We start from the raw sequence: 20,431 nt of genomic DNA, 5'->3' as shown, positions 1-20,431 counted from the left end.
GTAGAATAAAAAAGATCTGACAACATTGGCATTTATACCTGGTGTAATTACAGCGCATTATAGAACTGTTGGAACTTTACCGGGTGTAATTATAACATGTTATAGGTGTGAAGATGAACCTTGCCAGTATTTTTATCGCAGGAACAAAATGCATGGTGGGACACCCTCTAACTGAAATGTACCTAATCTCATGTCTGTCAGTCCTCTGTGGAAAAAAATTAACCAGTTTGTTTGGAATTGACACTAATTTTCTATTATCCAAGTTCAGTACTAGAAATAGTTCTTGTAAAAAATGTAATATATAATTAGGTAATGTTTAGTGTACTTGTTCATCTACCTTTGTTTTTGTTAGTTTCTTGGGATATTTATACCCCCGCTTTAAAAAAGGGGGGGTATACTGTTTTACCTCTGTCTGTCAGTCCGTCCGTCCGTCCGTCCATCAGTCCGTCAGTCCGTCAGTCCGTCAGTCAGTCCGTCCCATGAAACTTTCGTCACATTTTTCTCAGGAACTACACATCCACCCTTTCTGTAATTTGGTATCAACATTTATATATGTCAGCCATACCGTGTGATGCGTTTTCAGATTCATCACTTGACAACTTCCTGTTTACCGAACACTTGTCTGATTTTACACATGATAGCCAAGTTGAAAATTTTCGTCACATTTTTCTCAGGAACTACAATACAAGGATTTCTGAAATTTGGTTTCAGGATTTATATAAGTCAGCTATACCATGTGATGCGTTTTCAGATTCATCACTCGACAACTTCCTGTTTACCGAACACTTGTATGATTTTACACATGATAGCCAAGTTGAAAATTTTCGTCACATTTTTCTCAGGAACTACAATACAAGGATTTCTGAAATTTGGTTTCAGGATTTATATAAGTCAGCTATACCGTGTGATGCGTTTTCAGATTCATCACTCGACAACTTCCTGTTTACCGAACACTTGTATGATTTTACACATGATAGCCAAGTTGAAAATTTTCGTCACATTTTTCTCAGGAACTACAATACAAGGATTTCTGAAATTTGGTTTCAGGATTTATATAAGTCAGCTATACCGTGTGATGCGTTTTCAGATTCATCACTCGACAACTTCCTGTTTACCGAACACTTGTATGATTTTACACATGATAACCAAGTAAAAAATTTTCGTCACATTTTTCTCAGGAACTACAATACAAGGATTTCTGAAATTTGGTTTCAGGATTTTTATAAGTCAGCTATACCGTGTGATGCATTTTCAGATTCATCACTCGACAACTTCCTGTTTACCGAACACTTGCATATTTTTACACTATTAATATTATCCACTTGCGGCGGGGGTATCATCAGTGAGCAGTAGCTCGCAGTTTCACTTGTTGTTTTAGTACTGAGTAAACTTAGGAAAAGTGTGTATTGGCCCATAGATGTCTTTGGGTTCTTGTTTTACCTTGACAAAGTTCTTCTCATTCTCTTTAGGCATGAACTATTTGCCACTGGTCATTTAAAGCAAGTAAGTTAACAATTAATCAATCTTAATACTGGGATGAAGGAAACCATGTCATCATAATGTGTTCATGTTTCTTACTTCTTATTTATGATAAGTTTTCATCAAGCACCTTGATTTCTATTAATAATTTTATGAATTAGCTTCAGAATACTGTAGATTATTTTTATGTACATAGATTCTGGTTTCATTTAAAGTTTACCTGACCTGATACTAACTTTCCATGTTGTAAAGTTTAATGATGTAAAATAATACAGGCATGGGGGAATTGATTTTATATCAGATGTAAAACATCATTGGAAATAAATCAGGATGAAATATATATATAAATAGACTATAAAACACATCTCTTTTACCTGAAACAGGTGGTAATAGAAAGCATATATTTCTTATAAGTTTTTATTTTATTTTTTCACCATTGAAGCAAATATTAAAATAAGGAATTATTAAGTATAATTGCCAATGAGACAACTATATATCCAGTATGATGTCAAAAATAATTTACATTAATATACCACTACTTATGTCTACATTGTTTGAGCACCAAACGTTAACCTATGTTTTCAAGTCCTCTTTAAAGAATTCTTTCTCTCAGGGATGATTTCATCCTGATGAATTATACAGATTATTATTATATAACATGTCCCTGTCCCTTCTTCTACAAGCCATCCTTAAAAATTAATGACTTTTAGTTTCTGACCATTCAATATGTTATTTCTGTCATTGTATATATTTTCTAAATGACATAATTAGAACTAAAGGCCATTTGTGTGTTTAACATCAATAACTCATGGGTTCCTGTTATTGATGATATCTGGGGTGATAGGCTCCAGTATAAAAATAAGATGATGTGGTATGATTTGGGTGTTTAACATCAATAACTCATGGGTTCCTGTTATTGATGATATCTGGGGTGATAGGCTCCAGTATAAAAATAAGATGATGTGGTATGATTTGGGTGTTTAACATCAATAACTCATGGGTTCCTGTTATTGATGATATCTGGGGTGATAGGCTCCAGTATAAAAAATAAGATGATGTGATTGCCAATGAGATAACTATCCACCAAAGTTCAACAGAAGTGGATGTAAGCAATTATAGGCAGGCAGGTTCTTAACCAATTCAGTTAAACCTTTTTTTATGGTGAGTGTTCCAGAATTAAAAATTGCTCTTATTGTGTGGTGATCCATTTTGTAAGGGGTCAGGTGGTGCTCCTAATGAGTAGTGATCCATTTTGTAAGGATTCAGTTAGTGCTCTTAATGAATAGTGATCCATTTTTGTAAGGATTCAGTTAGTGCTCTTAATGAATAGTGATCCATTTTTGTAAGGATTCAGTTAGTGCTCTTAATGAATAGTGATCCATTTTTGTAAGGATTCAGTTTGGGCTTTTAATGAATGATAATCGGTTTCGTTAGGATTTGGTTGGTGGTCCTCACAAATGATGATTCATCCTGTTAGGATTCATGGGGTGCTCTTAATGAATGGTGATCCATTTTGTATGGATTCAGGTGGTGCTCCTTATAAAGTGATTCATTTTGTATGGATTCATGCAGGTAGTGCTACTTAAAAAGGTGATCCATTTTGCATGATGAATAATGATCAATTAGTAAGGATTCAGATGGTGCTCTTAATTAATAATGATCAATTTGTAAAGATTCAGTTAGTGCTCCTAATAAATAGTGACCCAATTTGTAAAGATTCAGGTGATGCTATAATTTAGTATTAATGAATAGTGATCCATTTTGTAAGGATTGAAGTGGTGCTCCTAATGAATAGGGATCCTTTTTGTAATGATTCAGTTGGGGATTTTAATGAGTAGTGATCCATTTTGTTAGGATTCAAGTGATGCTTTCAATAAATGATGATCTGTTTAGTTGGAGGTTGGTGGTCCTGATGAATGATGATCCATTTTGCATGGATTCAAGTGGGGCTCCTAATAAATAGTGATTCATTTTGCATGGATTCAGTTGTAAGGATTCAGGTGGTGCTCCGAATAAATAGTGGACCAATTTATAAGGACTCAGGTGGTGCTCCTAATAAATGTAGATATATATTGTATGGATTCAGGTGGTGCTCCTTATAAATAGTGATTCATTTTGTAAGGATTGGGTGGTGATACTGGTAAGTAGTGATCAATTTTGCATTGATTCAGGATGGGCTCCTAATAAATAGTTATCCATTTTGCATGGATTCAGATGGTGCTCCTAATAAATAGTGATCAATTTTGCATGGATTCAGGTGGTGCTCCTAATAAATAGTAATCCATTTTTCATGGATTCAGGTGGTGCTCTCCTAGCAACTAGCTATCAATTTTGCATGGATTCAGGTGGGCTCCTAATAAATAGTGATCCATTTTGATTTAGGTGGGGCTCCTTATAAATAGTGATCCATTTTGAATGGATTCAGATGGTGCTCATTATAGTGATCCATTTTGCAAGGATTCAGGTGGTGCTCCTATGAAAGTGATCAGATTTGTATGGATTCAGGTGGTGCTCCTAATCAATAAAGATTCATTTTGTATGGATTCAGGTGGTCCTCTTTTTAAATAGTGATCTATTTTATATGGATTCAGGTGGTCCTCTTTATAAATGATGACCTATTTTGTATGGATTCAGGTGGTGCTTCTTATAAATGTAGTATATATTGTATGGATTCAGGTGGTGCTCGTTATAAATAGTGATTCATTTTGTAAGGATTGGGTGGTGATACTGGTAAGTAGTGATCAATTTTGCATTGATTCAGGATGGGCTCCTAATAAATAGTTATCCATTTTGCATGGATTCAGATGGTGCTCCTAATAAATAGTGATCAATTTTGCATGGATTCAGGTGGTGCTCCTAATAAATAGTAATCCATTTTTCATGGATTCAGGTGGTGCTCCTAGCAAATAGCTATCAATTTTGCATGGATTCAGGTGGGCTCCTAATAAATAGTGATCCATTTTGCATGGATTTAGGTTGGGCTCCTTATAAATAGTGATCCATTTTGAATGGATTCAGATGGTGCTCATTATAGTGATCCATTTTGCAAGGATTCAGGTGGTGCTCCTAAGAAAGTGATCAGATTTGTATGGATTCAGGTGGTGCTCCTAATCAATAAAGATTCATTTTGTATGGATTCAGGTGGTCCTCTATAAATGGTGATCTTTTTGTATGGATTCAGGTGGTCATCTTTATAAATGATGATCTATTTTGTATGGATTCAGGTGGTCATCTTTATAAATGATGATCTGTTTTGTATGGATTCAGGTGGTCATCTTTATAAATGATGATCTGTTTTGTATGGATTCAGGTGGTCATCTTTATAAATGATGATCTATTTTATGGATTCAGGTGGTACTCCTAATAAATGATCCATTTTATAAGGATTCAAACACAGAATATTTGGTCAGCTGTTGGATCACTGTTTAAGTTATTAACATTATTAGAACTTAATGAACTAGCACAGAAAATTGAAATTATTACCAAGAGAACTTTTGATTCTCAGCCAGTGAGTTGAAAATAACCCTAGATCTGATTAAATGTATTATAAATAGTAACTGTTCCTGTACCATTCTGAAACAATCTCCATTATGTTCAAGTTGTTCTATAGAAATGTTTTTGTTCAGGTGACGACAGAAGCCTGATGCTTAAGATACCTGAGCTACAGGTAATGGTTATAATGACATATATATTACAGCAGTAAACATTGTATTGTTCTAATTTCTTTGTACCATAATTAGGTTATATTGTTTTTCCAAGTGGAAAATCCAGAAATATGGATTGATATGTCAGTTCAGTTAATGTCAGATGCTGATTGGGAAATATTTCTGTGGAGTTTGTCCATTGTTTTGTGGTCTTGTAACAATTCTAACTGATTAAGAAGTAACCTAGAAACTGATAAGAATTTTGTAGAGAAACTTGACAATAATCTTTGTAGTCATGTTTGAGTTGTTGCTAGGAAGGAACTGAAACTGATGAGATTTTTGTAGGGTTTGTTGACAGTGGCTCTGTGTCATCAGGTATGAGTTCTGTCTCAGATCTGTCACTGATAAGGTTCTTGTAGGCAGCAAACTTTGTGTCAGCAGGTGTAAATTCTGGCTGAGATTGACAATAGGCTTTGTGTCAACAAGTATGAATTATCTCTGAGACAAAAGAACTTTCCTGATAAGGTTTTTGACAGTTCATGCTTAGTGGTATGAGTGCTTAATGATTCAAAATGAACTGGGATAAGGTAAAAGTAGTAGAATTTCTTAAGAAATTCTGATTAGAACCTCATCGTATTAAAAAAACAGTTTTTTTTTACTTTTACTAATTGCTAAATGTTAATTTTAAAAAGAAATAATCTCTGTTTTGAAAATTGCTGTTTTATTCTGTTAACTCATGATGGTTTTGACAACTTATGATATTTAATACCAGTATCATGTATCTTCAAAATTTTTGATTGTTTTTCTCTCTTTTAGATTTACTGTGGTACATGTGTGTCCATTTTCTCTGTCACTTCTTCAAAATGACTGATTTTTTTTTCTAGATTTTATTTTCACAATAATTTATTTTGGTCAGTACTGAGATATAAAGAAATAAGATAAATTTTCATAATTTTTACAAATAGCTCTTTTGTTTGCATTGTTTTGTATGAAAATGTTTATGGAAAAGGCTTATATGATATTGAATATTCACTGAGGAATAATGATATCTATTACTGGTAAGAAAGAATAATTACAGTTTTGTAAAAAAACAGATAGTCCCCCCTTTGGGAAAGTGTTATGAGTCTATTAGACAGAAAGAAATGTTGCTAATTAATAATTAATAATAATAATGTTTCTAAATTGATGTATCATTGCTTTACGTAAATAAAACTGCTGATTTTAGACGATAATAATTTTTGAAATGTAATTTCAGTAGTGTTATACATCTTAAAAGAGAAATTTAATAGGGTATCTTAGCTTTTGAAGTATAGAACTAACTGCATGTCAAAATAGAAACTACAGAACATGTCAATATTTATAGCTATAATTAGCACTTCAATCTCTGTAGAAATAGATAAGATAAATCTCCTGATGTCAAGGACATACGCTTTTGTTAATGTTGGTAGTTTTTTGTGTTTTTAATTGTTTGCTGTATTTTTAATTTACTTTAGAGGTTTTTGTTTATCTCAGGATACACCCATTCTATAGATCTGGATAGATTCAAGCAAGATTCATATACATTGATGCACATATTTCAACTGAAAATTTTCTAGTCTTTAGATACAACATAAGACAACTCTGTCACATACAAGCATAAAATGTGTCAAGCAGCAAAATTCAGTGTAAACTGGGTTCAAGTAATCTTCACCTGTTTCTAATTGTGAAATATCTTACATAAAATATGCTTCCTGGAAAGTTTTAAGTATTTCCCGTATTTTAACTTGATCCCTTTAAATGTTTGTCCAAGGATCTTTGTAAAATTATTAGACTTTGAATGTAAAAATCTAAGAGAAATTTTAATATTTCGTAGTAGTGCTTTATTTTCTATACTCTGTGTTGGGTAGCTGTCTTATTGATGTAGACTCTCACATCTTTTTTCTTTGCCCCATCAGCTCCATTCCATCCTCGAGGTTCCATCAAGGCCTGCATGATCACACAATGTTTACATAATGTATTAAGATGATGTTGGCAGCGTTCCATAGATTTGTACTTATGTTAGACGTGATATAGTATTGTAGTAAAATAGTAAAAACACAACATGTTGTGATAACAATTCTGGATCAGAGTCAAAATAATGACAAAAATAATCCAACTTATTGAAAAATAAATTCATGTAATTTCACCATTATGTTTTTACTATATACTTTATCTTATGCTATAAATATTCAGATTAAGATCTTTAAGAATTGGGTTTTCCAATATCATTAAGTTATTTTTGGTATTAAAAAACATTTATTGGGATGTTCTTAACATCAATTGTTCTCTTCAAAAGGAAAAAATCTACAAGAAAAAAAGTATACACCAGTATTTGAATATATCATTTCTGATTTGCCTTGTGTTTTTCTTATTTTTGTACTTTATTTTCTTTTTTATCTTTCAACGCTGTATTCTAAATAAAAAAGAAGAGTTACCAACCTTTGGTAAAGTTTATCTGTCTGTCTTGTAACATATCAGATAAGTTTTAAGACATATATATATAACAAGCTGGTTGAAAGACAAGATGTTAACTTATGGTCTAAATCTTGTTTTTTATAAGTTTATCACACAAACTTTCACTGATGAAAACCTCTATAAACAGGTATTACTGATAGTAATCTTACAGACTATTTATTTTGATCCGTTTATTAGTTGTTTTAAGGATGAATGATGACAGAGAGTCTTATGTTAAATCACACCTTGTTACATCAATAAACAATATATAAGAAGGATGCTTTTTTATTTACCTAGTTTTCAAAGGAAAAATCCAGTAATTAAAATGCTGAAGAACCGCCTGAAATGCAGAATAATTTTGAACGATTCAATCTAGTAAAAGGGGAGATAATGTGACTTTTATAAAGGATGTTGTAGTGAATTTACCTATTTTTATACGATTTTTGCGGTCGTATAATGCTATCAAGCTGTTGTCGTTGTCAGCGTTGTCCGAAGTCACTTTGTTTACGGACCATTTCTTTAGTATAAGAGAATAGAAATATATGAAATTTAAAGACAAGGTTTATAACCACAAAAGGAAGGTTGAGATTGATTTTGGGGGTTGTGGTCCTAATTGTTGAGAATGAGGGGCCAAAATTGGGCCCAAATAGGTATTTTTCTAGTTTCCAGATAATATTTTATGGAAAAGTGTATGTAAACAGAAAGGGATGGTTATGATTGGTTGTGGGAGGTTTTTGCTCAAACCTTTTATGAATTAGGGGTAAAAAAGGAGGGAAACAAGGGTGTCCTGGTTAATGGACAATTACTTTTAAGTAAAATTTGGGTTACCTCCCTTACACTGCTTTTAAATTATAAAATGGGTAATTATTGTTGCAAACTCAATTGGAAATTTGAATGGAAATTTGACCATTTCTTGAGGGAAAGAATTGTTTTTCTGAGAAAAAAAAGGGAGTAAAAAGAAATTTATTCTTAAGATTTCAAAAATTACATATCAAAAAAAAGGGTTGGGTGGGGTTAAAAAAAATTTGGTTGGGTGTCAATTCCCAAAAGCTTAGTGTATTGCACAAAATAAAAAAGGGGGGGGATGTTAGGGGTGTCAATTCGCAACAGCATGGTGTATTGCACAAAAGCAAAAAATTGGGAGGGATACGTTTGTGCCTAACATACGTCCTTTAGCGCCACAACTTTTTTCTCCAATGCTACATTTGCGCCACATGTTTAAAAATTACATGGTATCATTGATGCCAAAAATAAAACATATGATTGCGTCAATTAGAAGAAAAATGACTTCCCTACTCCTTTATTTTGACTTGGAACCGGCAGTTTACACTGCAAATGTTTCCTTTTCTGAAACATATCTTTTTCTTACTGCTGTTGCATGGATACTTCCCAATTTAATGTATGTAGTAGCTTTTAACTTCACTTTATTGTCCAAAAACACAAACATTGAAGGATGTTATGTTTTGAGTTTATAATAATTCCTAATAATAATAAAGCCCATACGCATGCATGGTGGAAACAAAGCACTGTGTCATCAACATATGTGTCTAAAACGTAATTAGCAAAGGCTTCTATTTTCTTCTATATTGGTATATCTTTATTAAATATTCAGCAAAGCAAAAAGTTTTATTCTCTCTCTGTACACTGACTGTCTAATGCATTTTAAGTCATTTCTCTCCAAATGCCCATCTACATGGTGAAAAATCTCCAAATATATATATGATACTTTTTAAGCAAAAGTAAGATTAAATATATTAATCATTAATTTTTATGATAGATATGTGTACAGGTAAATTGGCACAAATAAGTTCCGAGGACTGGCGCAATTGATACATTTGGAAATCGAAATTTGACACAAATGATAACCCTGAAAAACAGTAATTGGCGCAAAAGGACTCCTGCCAAAAAGTTGAAATTCAAATCATATAACCAATTTTAAGTTCTTGACTACAGTTATTTTGTGTCAGAAACCTATTTTGTATCAAATATTTACTTACAATCCAAACTCAGACCTGTATCAAGTGTGAATATTGTGTCCATTTTTGCCCAACTGTTCAGGGTTGGACCTCTGCAGTCATATCCAGCTGTGTTCACCTAGCAATTTATTTTATAAAGCAAGAAACCCAGTTCTTTAATTTTTAGTTGTCTTTTTGAAAAGAAAGCATAATACAAGAGCTGAAACTCTTCTCTTATTTTTTCTTCAAATTCTATTTTATGGTTTTCTTTCTATCACACACAATTTGGTTTGCCATGTATAATTTATACAAAACCTGTAGCTAGTGTTATGAATTTATTAAATTAGAGGTATGCATCCATGAGACAGCATCCGAAAAACACACATTATATGTGTTATTCTAATGCAACAACGTTTGTAACGTTTTGATTGGATAACGTCACTTTCTTACATGGCATCAATTGACAATTGATGCTATGGGACGGACACGCAAGCGCAGACGGCATATGACAGATTTTAAATACATGTTTTAACGTTGTTTTCTGTCAGTTTCATTAGAATGGAGATAACAATATTGTATTTTAAGCTCCGACAGCATCAATTGGGGATTTGATGGTCGCAAATACCCGTTTACTGTCTCCGCTAACGTGTCGCCAGTAAACTTAATTTGCGACCATCAAATCCCCAATTGATGCCGTCGGAGCTTAAAATACAATACAGTTATCTCCTAATTAAATACAGCATCTAGAGTCTAGTAAACATATATTTGATTAACTTTAAGATACTTAAACTTTGCAATCAGAAATACTGAATTCTCCTTAAAGAAAATAAAGTACAAAAAACAAAAACAAAACAAAAAAACCAAAAAAACCATCAAGAAAGTCTGAAGTTAATTTGAGAGAATATTAGCCATTATTTGTTACCTGAAACATCTAACAGAATCAATGTCTACTTATATTATACCTATATTATAGTATATAAATCACATGTATACTAGAACATTACCTTCTCCTCAATCTGGTCTTTATCAATACACAATAATTCAATTGGTTTTAATTAACAGCATCAAAACTAACTATCCATTATACTGATGTTACAGTCAAACTCTGCTTTCAATTATATAGTGGTGCCAAGTGATTTGAAAAAAATGAAATGTACTCTGTACGATAAATTTTGCAGATTTTCAGCCTTACATATATATGTCTTAAATACTGTAGAATCATTGGTAATGTTAATGAAGGTTTTGTGTTGGGTCCAAGTTTTTATTAATGGGGCATATATTAATGAAATAGAAATTGTAATTTGAATTGTTGAGATATGCAGTGGTTCCTCTTAAAATCATTATACTTTGCCAAATAAGATTGCAAACATTACTACATAGAAAAGATGTTTGGAAAATGCATTTTCTTTTATGCTGATTTCACATAATTTGTGAGAATTTTAAAATTTTAACTAGTTTTTGCAGAAAATTAATTTTGGTTAAATATCCATAAAACTACAATTTTCCTTCCATCCATGAAATTCGTTAAATTTTTTATGCCCCACCTACGATAGTAGAGGGGCATTATGTTTTCTGGTCTGTGGCTCCATTCGTCCATCCAGGTTAAAGTTTTTGATCAAGGTAGTTTTTGATGAAGCTGAACGTCCAATCAACTTGAAACTTAGTACACTTGTTGCTTATGAGATGATCTTTCTAATTTTTAAGCCAAATTAGACTTTTGACCCCAATTTCACGGTCCACTGAACATAGAAAATGAGGTTAAAGTTTTTGGTCAAGGTAGTTTTTGATGAAGCTGAAGTCCAATCAACTTGAAACTTAGTACATATGATCCCTATAGTATAATCTGTCTAATTTTAATGCCAAATTAGATAATTCCCCAATTTCACGGTCCATGGAACATGGAAAAGGATAGTGCGAGTGGGGCATCCGTGTACTTTGGACACATTCTTGTTTTACCTAATCCAAAGTATACTCAAATCTTATTTTACATAGAAATGATATCTAAGCAAAGAAAATTAAAGAAAATTGCCCAAGAAAAAGCTAGCTAGATTCAGATGTTAAAAATAGAGGAATTTTTAATGAGACACAAATCGGTTTGTTCTTTTTATATATTTGAGAAATCTTTCTCATATTTATTTCTTAAACTGAAATTATAAGCATGGTAGACATCTCTGTCATGTTCTGGTTCAGTCACAGTAAATCCACCATCTTGTCCGTGATTCCTCCTAAAAGGGAAATTAAATGGTTAGTTCATATTATAGGTTATCTTGTAAAAAGGTTAATTAATTTTAAGTGTTAAAAAACTTTCGCACAAGACCTCTCTGACTCACAGGTCAGGTCTCAGTTAAAAATTTTGAAGTTTTAAAGTTTTTCAGCTATATTGTGTCCAAAAACTTTTACAAAAATTAATTCTGAATAGAAAGCATAAAATTATATTTGCTAATTAAGGGGAGATAAATCAAAATGAATTGATGATTATACTACTGTTGTATCCTACTTTAACTTATACCAAATGAAAGCTGATATATAATATTGCCTGAGAAGCTATTTTAATATTTTTCCAGTAAAGTTATTTTATAATAATTTTAAGTGTTATTAGAAGTACTATTATTCATATTTACCTATTTACAAGTATTCCAATGGCTACAAAAACAATGATGATTATAGTGAAGGCAATAACTGCTACAATGATAACTCTGAAGTCTACAATAGATGGAAGCAGCAGATTAGTTGTAATCACTTGCCATTAATGTCTTAAAAATGTATGCAGTCCATCATAAAATGTAAGAAGGATATTCAAAATAAAATTTTGACCGTAACAGAACATGTGAAGGTCTGACTCCTACTTATAAAAGCTGGGATTTATTGCTCTATTGATTGGTGTTTAATGACACTTTTCAACACTTTTCTGAATGTTAGTTTTTATTGGTGTGAGATGGAAGAAATAACTTCAGACCATTGACAGGAAAACTGACAATCCTTTTCAATTAAAATTGAAGTCAAGTTTTAAACTTGCAACCTCAGTGGTATCATGGGAGTTATACAGTAGTTAGACTAATTAGACCCCTTAGCCACTGTCAGACCCCTTTAGAGCTTGAAAGTAGCTGTTTGGAAAAGGTGGAGTTTGAAGAAAACATATAAAATTACTTGTATTGAAAAAAAGGTATAAAAAAAGTTTGAACATGAAAACACATGTAAATTTTACCTGTATCTACATCTACTTGATGGCCATTCCCACCAACATCTATAATGATGGAAGGGTGAATCAGTGAATACGATGAACTTGGTGTAACACTGCCAAGTATTGTAGAGTCTGTTTGATTGGATAAAAACATTGAAGTTAGGTGTGTTTGATTGTCAAAGAATGATGAATTTGTCACTAATAATTGTAGTGACTCTGTTGTAATGTGCAAGGATGATTCAGTAGATAACAGCACTGTTTGATTGGATATAAACATGGAAGTTAGGTGTGTTTGATTGGTAAACACTGATGAACTTGTCACTATTAATTGTAGTGTCTCTTCTGTATAGTGCCATGATGAATCAGTAGATAAAAACACTGAATTATCAGTAGATAAAAACATTGAATTGTCAGTTAAGGTTTGAAAACTGAAATACTCTGATTGGTGAAAACTTGTGGAGATGAATTGCATGTGTGATGTTTTGATTGGCTCAGTAAATGTCTGTATAGATGGTACTTGGTCAGATATAAAACTGGTATACAGGATTGTGTTATAACTCTGTGGTGTTGACGGTATCACAATTGGATAGCTCATACACTGGATATTCATGCCTGAAGTATAAAAAATGTATTTTATTCCTAAAGATTTGTAAAATCCTATGAAGATTGTAAAGTTTAGGAAAGGCTCGCCCTGACATGATTTTTTGTTGGTATGGTATTTGAATTGTCATGGTTTGGTCTTTTATTTTTGTTTGAATTATGGTTTAAAATCATGCCTCTATTAGAATACCTTATTCTTTTGTTGTCTTTCAGATTATTTTTATATTTTTCTCAATATATATTGTCTATTCTTTGAAGATAGTCTCTTCCAAAAGAGAAAATAGATTTAATGAATTGCTAACAATGAACAAGCCAACAAAATTTAGATTAGAATTGTGCCAAACATACTTACTGCGTCCTGTGATTTCCATCCATAGTTTGAACACCTCCTGTTTATCCTGATTATCTAGTAACAGTTCTACATAGTCCATACCACTAAAGATTATCTCACTTCTGATGTTCACATCGTTGACATGAATGGTAGCTTTATTTGTCACAAACATAAACACGACTGGACTGTCATGTGATTTCTGATGATCGTAGATCTCAGCTGTAATATTCTGACCTGTTATATTACAGTGACAATTGGCAGGATCAAGTTTGTCTCCAGGGTAGTCGGGAGATTTTAAGTAAAGTTTTTGTTTATTTTGAGCAGTGTATGGTTTGCAGACGTCAATCATTTGGTGCTCTGAAAAGGAAAAAAATTGTAGTTAAAGGGAGGTAATTCTATTTTTTTGGGTGTTAAATTTTACTTTAGATTGAAATAAACAATTAATTTCCCCATTGGCGACAATGGTAGCCTTTTTCGAGATACAGACTTTAGAAAGTTGATTTTTTTAACGAAACCTTGCTAGAATCAAAGAAAAGTTATTAGGACAGTATTTTTTGGTCCCAAAAATATAGGTTTGCGTTGCTTTTCTTAGCGTATTTTGTACTTATCTCCCATGCCTATCAATTTTGCCCATAAAAATATGTGTCTTGTCCTAGCGTTGAAAAGTCATCTCAGTGCCTTTAGGGCTACGGAATAATTTTTATTTTGCCTTTTGTATAAAGCAGAGTGCACGAAGTCTCCAAAAATAACAAATAACGGGCGCACATATCGACCAATCAGGATTAGCCATACTCTTAATTCTGAATACCATGTTATGCTCATAAAATGGCTGTGCCCATAAAATCTAATGGTGTATTATAACCTATATGGTATTTAATACTTTCTTGTATCCTGCAATTCAAAGTGCGTTAGATGCACAAATATATATGCCACAAATAAATCATCTTCAAAACGTTCTGGCATTACTCTCTGAATTTTCACAATTTTTTATCGGAGGTGACCCCAGTCGAAAAATGTGAAGAAAAAAAATCTGGTTTTTTTGAGTAAATGCGGTATTGCTAAAAAGGGCCTTAAGATAATGCCCACTTTCTCCAATGATTCTTTATATATCATCAAGTACTGATTATATTGATACCAAAACCAATCCAATATGTAACTACTACGGTGAATTTTGAACAAGAGTTTTAAATGAAACTATTTTCGTCTAAAAGTACATTTTTGAAACAGACTATAGCATTTCAAAATATGGAATATGTGTAAATATTTGTGTTTTAACATCGATTACTGTTTGTTAACTACAAAATGGCATGCTTGTTCTTATTCTTTTAGTTTGTTATTCGTGTGAACACGTCAATGTTCGAAGGGGATCATTTCCGTACATTTTCGCTGAATTTGGTAATTTCAATAACAGCACTTGGGTCGAGTTAGTTATGTTTAAAAATCAATTTATATTCACAAACTCTAGACGTGTACTTGCTCTTTTCGAACAAATCAGCAGAACTTCAGAAAATGACATATTCGTTCCACAGTAAGTCAAAAGTCCAGCCCACCCTTGTTTCTAAGTAAAACACAATACAAATATGAAACAGACTATAGCTTAAAAACTAGATAATCAATATTCCATTTGTCACAAAAAAATACGGTTTCACATCAAATGTCAAGTAAAATGACTGTTTTTGACACTTTTTGAGCACTATGATAAAGATATGTCGATGTTGTATAGATTGAAATAAACAATTAAATTCCCCATTGGCGACAATGGTAGCCTTTTTCGAGATACAGACTTTAGAAAGTTGATTTTTTTAACGAAACCTTGCTAGAATCAAAGAAAAGTTATTAGGACAGTATTTTTTGGTCCCAAAAATATAGGTTCGCGTTGCTTTTCTTAGCGTATTTTGTACTTATCTTCCATGCCTATCAATTTTGCCCATAAAAATATGTGTCTTGTCCTAGCGTTGAAAAGTCATCTCAGTGCCTTTAGGGCTACGGAATAATTTTTATTTTGCCTTTTGTATAAAGCAGAGTGCACGAAGTCTCCAAAAATAAAAAATAACGGGCTCACATATCCACCAATCAGGATTAGCCATACTCTTAATTCTGCATACCATGTTATGCTCATAAAATGGCTGTGCCCATAAAATCTAATGGTGTATTGTAACCTTTACTTGATTATCAGAAATTGGATTATGACAGAGAAATTATTGGAAATGTAATAGAAAAATTCAAAAAATCATTCATAATAAAATATATTGCTTATATAATACAACCATTTGTTACATTATATATTGTACCTTCATTCCTGAAATGAATTGCATTAGAAAGTCCTTAGTCTAATTTCCATGTTTTCACTGCTCAAACAAGTTTTTTTCATGGCCAACATAAATTGTACAATGTATTCAAATAGAAAATTAGTCTTAGATAAACACCGGTGATATTTCTGATTCTTTTTAAAGAATGATAAAATGGAGCTCTCAGGCTAAAATACTTACTTGAAAAACAGTCATAGAACACTGTGAAAGAAGTAGCATTCTGACTACCACAGACTTGTAGGATAAATCCTGAGGGTATTGGAAAGGAACAATGACTGTATCCATTACATTTCTGTGCACTGACTGGATTGATGATCTCTGCCTGACTACAATGACCAGGATCATAGTGACACTTGTCTGTAGGGCTGTAGGAATACTGTTCATACAGGATGTGTAGAATATACTGGTCATTCCCACAGGAGAGAGAAAATATATTTCCGACACACACAGTAGCTTTCATTGATGATTCAACTTAGAATAAAAAAAAGGAATTAAATTTGTAAAAGTTATCTTTATGTTCTGCATTTCAAGTCAATTAGTTTACTTATTTTTATGGATTGAAAGAAATCATACAATGTAAATATAAAAGATAGCGGCAGAGGTTTAAAAACAACTCTCCTGCTAAAAAATGACAAAATAGTTTTATAAAGTGCCTAATTCAGTAAGATCTTAATGCTGTTTCTCCACCTATATTTCATAAACAATTCTTTCATACATGTCAGAAACAAGATTTAGATTTTTCAAAGTTTTATCTGTAAACAGTATGTCAATCCTTTTATTTTTTGCTGTATTTCTCAAACAAATCTGGTCAAGCTCTCGAAGTTTTTCAGTAAACAAAATATACTATTTATTCTGTTACACTCACCCTTTCTAGACAACTCTATCATAACTAAAAGGATGAACCATGTTGTACACTCCATTATGTTACGTCATCTTTGTGTGGAGTAATATCATCCTATGGATATAAACATGTATTGTAAGATAAAATTCTACATACTTTCAATGAGAGGTGAATCAGGATGCCCAGGTGAAATGGTTGGACCAATTTCCCCTCTTTTTGTTTCGGGCTCAAAATATAAACTTTGCCATAACCTAAGCTTGAATTTAAAAATGAAAGACTTTATAGAATATTTACTTGAAACTTTCTTTTTTTTCTTTTTTTTGGTCCTTTGATCTTTCCTGTTTTTATGTACCAACAACTTGAAGTTTAACTTTAGATTTTTTTGCCCATACAAGTGAGTAATAAGTATTTACCTTTTTAGCATCAATCTAATGACATCCATATTTATGACTGATATTGACCCAATGAAGGGATGTTTTGATGTAATTTGTATTGTTAAATTGGTAATCAATTTCTGTCACAGATGTCTTGTCATGTCATGTGACCAAAATGTCTCAAAAATAAATTGAAATATTGTCTGGGAAATTAAACCAGTATGAACTGTCTTATTGATGCTGAGGATATCACAATGACATTTGAATCAATTACCTGATGAAATTTTATAAAAGAAAACAATAATTTCTTATGTTCATTGTAATCTGCTCAGACACTAAATTTAAGGGATAAAAATCAGTAAAGAAAATCCTTTATTGAGGTATTGAGAGATGTAGAAATTATAACAAGGCAATCATTATGTTTTCATTCATATCTGAAGAAAGGGATAATGTGGACAGCAACCAAACAACACAACATTTAAATAAAAACAGGAAATGTTTAGAGGTCGGTTTTTGATCTTCATAGAAATAAGAATTGTCTAGTACGCTTTATATTGGGAGTATAAAGCTTTTGTGTATGATTGTCAACAGATTAAGAACTTTGTGTATTAGATGCACTTTGAGGGGGTTTTAAAGCTTGAACGAGTGAAGATATTATTATCATTGCAGAATGAAAGTTTTTAATAATTTAATTATAGGAGGAGAATATTTCAACAATTTGACCATGTTATATATTGAAAAGCATGATAAATGCAGGTTATCCAATTCATTTGACAACATCTTGATGTAAATTTACAAATAGAATTATTATTTCATCTGTAAAAGTGATATTGTTTTCTCACTCATTTTACAGTTAACTGATATTGTAACATAATACACCATTTTTCCGTTGAAGTTTTTACGTAATAATCTGCTTAATAGTTCTGTTTCTGAAAAATCATGGTTTAATATAAAGATTGATATGTTATTCCATAAAGAAGATTCATGACATACTTTGTTCTACCAACTTCATGTAGATAGATGGAGTATACTATGGTTTAATCTGATATTTTTTATGTTAAACTATGATTTTAACTCCACCTCTGTGACAGTTCAGTGAAGCAGGAGGACAAGAATTTTGTTTGTTTTACAAATAGGATTTCTACTTTCTGGGAATTCCATGCATGACTTCATAAATTTCAACAAAAACTCGCCCAGTGTTTCATGGGGGAGGGGGGCTGTTCATACCTGAGCCTAAATTATTTTTGCAAATGCATTTGATAAATGCATAAATGCAATCAATATTGGTTTGGGAAAATCTTTTTTTTTAAAAGATTTTTTCATGCAAATCAGAGCCATATTATTTTATTTTAAAAATTCTCAGGCCCCATAAAATCAAATGAACTCAAATCAAGATAATTCCATGTCCTTGCTTCCAGCAATATCCTTAATTTAAATCTACGTCTTCAAATTTCACAGCCATTCTTAGCAAGACGTAATCACTGAATAAACCGGTGGATTGTCGAAAAATTGTCATTTTCTCGTGAGCGTGCTCTAAATTAAAGCAGCAGGCTAGAACGACACTCCCACTGGTTTTATACGACCTCAAAACTTTTTTGGTTGTATATTGGTATGACGTTGGCATCGTCGTCATTGGCGTTGTCGTCGTCGTCCGAAGACATTTTGTTTTCACACTATAACTTTAGTATGAGTTAATAGAATTCTATGAAATTTAAACACAAGGTTTATGACCATAAAAGGAAGGTTTGGATTGATTTTGAGAGTTTTGGTCCCAACAGTTTAGGAATTAGGGGCCAAAAGGGTCCAAAATTAAAATTTGTTTGATTTCATCAAAAATTGAATCATTGGGGTTCTTTAATATGCCGAATCTAACGGTGTATTTAGATTATTAATTTTTGGTCCCTTTTTCAAATTGGTCTACATTAAGGTCCAAAGGGTCCTAAATTGAACTTTATTTGATTTCATCAAAAATTGAATTCTTAGGGTTCTTCAACATATACACCACACCTTACTCATTAACATATTTAAACAAAGTCCTCCTACAGGTTTCATCGTTTAAATATGTTAACTTGAAATATCGTGGTATATATAATACTTGTAGATTCTCCTTTATACTTAAAATTATTCACTGATCAAAACAAAAAAATGAAAAGAAATAGCGGCCTGGTAAAGTTAAGGCAAAAGATAAAATCAAGCTGCCACATGAAACAGAGTCTCCTTGACCTCTATAAGTCTTCCTTATTTCATGTTGCTGGTTTGCTGATTACTGTAGATGACTCCTATATATTTTATGTGCCATATATATGACATTTAAATACATGGGGGGTTAAAATAGCAATAAGTTAACATTGCGTATGCTGTTATAAATTTGCTTCTAGTATTTAATATATTTAATTATTTTTTTCATTTGCAAATAAGAAATAAAGTATAATTACCTTTCTACATCTTTTAAAAAATTAAAATATCCAAAAAAATTCATACATCTCAGCCTCAGAAATTCATGTATCACACTCAACAGTAATGCATGATGGGATATAAGATTCTGTACTTTAATTCATTTTAAAGGGAATATTAGTCTAAATGTTGATATAATGATCAGAGTGACAACAAATTGATGGACTAAGGTATCTATGGTGAGAACTATGTGGTTATATCATTCAAAATACTATCATTTATAAATAACACCATTCATAAAAATCAGGACTATAAACTTAAACTGAAGTTGTTTAAAATGGTTGTAGCAGCCTAAAGTATAAATAAAAAACATTTTAAAAATGTCCATTATACAAAATATTATTGATGGTCAAAGATGAACTGTATCTGAACTGCTACATTGTGTATTGAAAGTCTACTTTGGTTGATTGTAAGAAGAGGACATGTTTTTACGTAAACTGATTTTTATATGACTGCAAAAATTTTTAAAAATTTGGTCGTATATTGGTATCACTTCGTCTGCGTTGTTGTCGTTGTCGTCGTTTGAAGACGGATGATTTCCGGATAAAAACTTTAGTATAAGTTAATAGAAATCAATAAAATTTTAACACAAGGTTTATAACCACTAAAGGAAGGTTGGGATTGATTTTTGTTTTTGTTTGTTCCAACGGTTATAGGAATTAGGGGCCAAAAAGGGGCACAAATAAGCATTTTTCTTGGTTTTGGCACAATCACTTTAGTATAAGTAAATAGAAATCTATGAAATTTAAACACGAGGTTTATGACCACAAAAGGAAGGTTGGGATTGATTT

General features: G+C 32.0%; 2 protein-coding genes across 3 annotated transcripts in view; one reads left to right on the top strand and one right to left on the bottom strand.

The window, feature by feature from the left end:
- LOC143048723 (activating signal cointegrator 1 complex subunit 3-like) overlaps positions 1-20,431 on the top strand; it is a 223,045-nt gene that overhangs the window by 192,283 nt on the left and 10,331 nt on the right. The window lies entirely within an intron of this gene.
- LOC143048719 (uncharacterized) lies at positions 11,641-17,326 on the bottom strand. 2 transcript variants are annotated; one of them, XM_076222561.1, is made up of 7 exons: positions 17,226-17,326; positions 16,837-16,926; positions 16,152-16,442; positions 13,684-14,019; positions 12,756-13,343; positions 12,172-12,253; positions 11,641-11,775 (listed from the first exon to the last, which is right to left on the bottom strand). In XM_076222561.1, exons 2-7 carry the CDS (start codon positions 16,889-16,891, stop codon positions 11,655-11,657), a joined length of 1,473 nt encoding a protein of 490 aa, XP_076078676.1. In that variant the 5' UTR covers positions 16,892-16,926; positions 17,226-17,326; the 3' UTR covers positions 11,641-11,654. The 2 variants fall into 2 exon arrangements, with proteins under 2 accessions (XP_076078676.1, XP_076078677.1); XM_076222562.1 differs by lacking the exon at positions 12,756-13,343.

The sequence above is a fragment of the Mytilus galloprovincialis genome, chromosome 10 (genome assembly GCF_965363235.1).
Source record: "Mytilus galloprovincialis chromosome 10, xbMytGall1.hap1.1, whole genome shotgun sequence".
Classification (NCBI taxonomy): Eukaryota; Metazoa; Mollusca; class Bivalvia; order Mytilida; family Mytilidae; genus Mytilus; species Mytilus galloprovincialis.
This window is presented reverse-complemented; position numbering and strand designations above follow the sequence as displayed.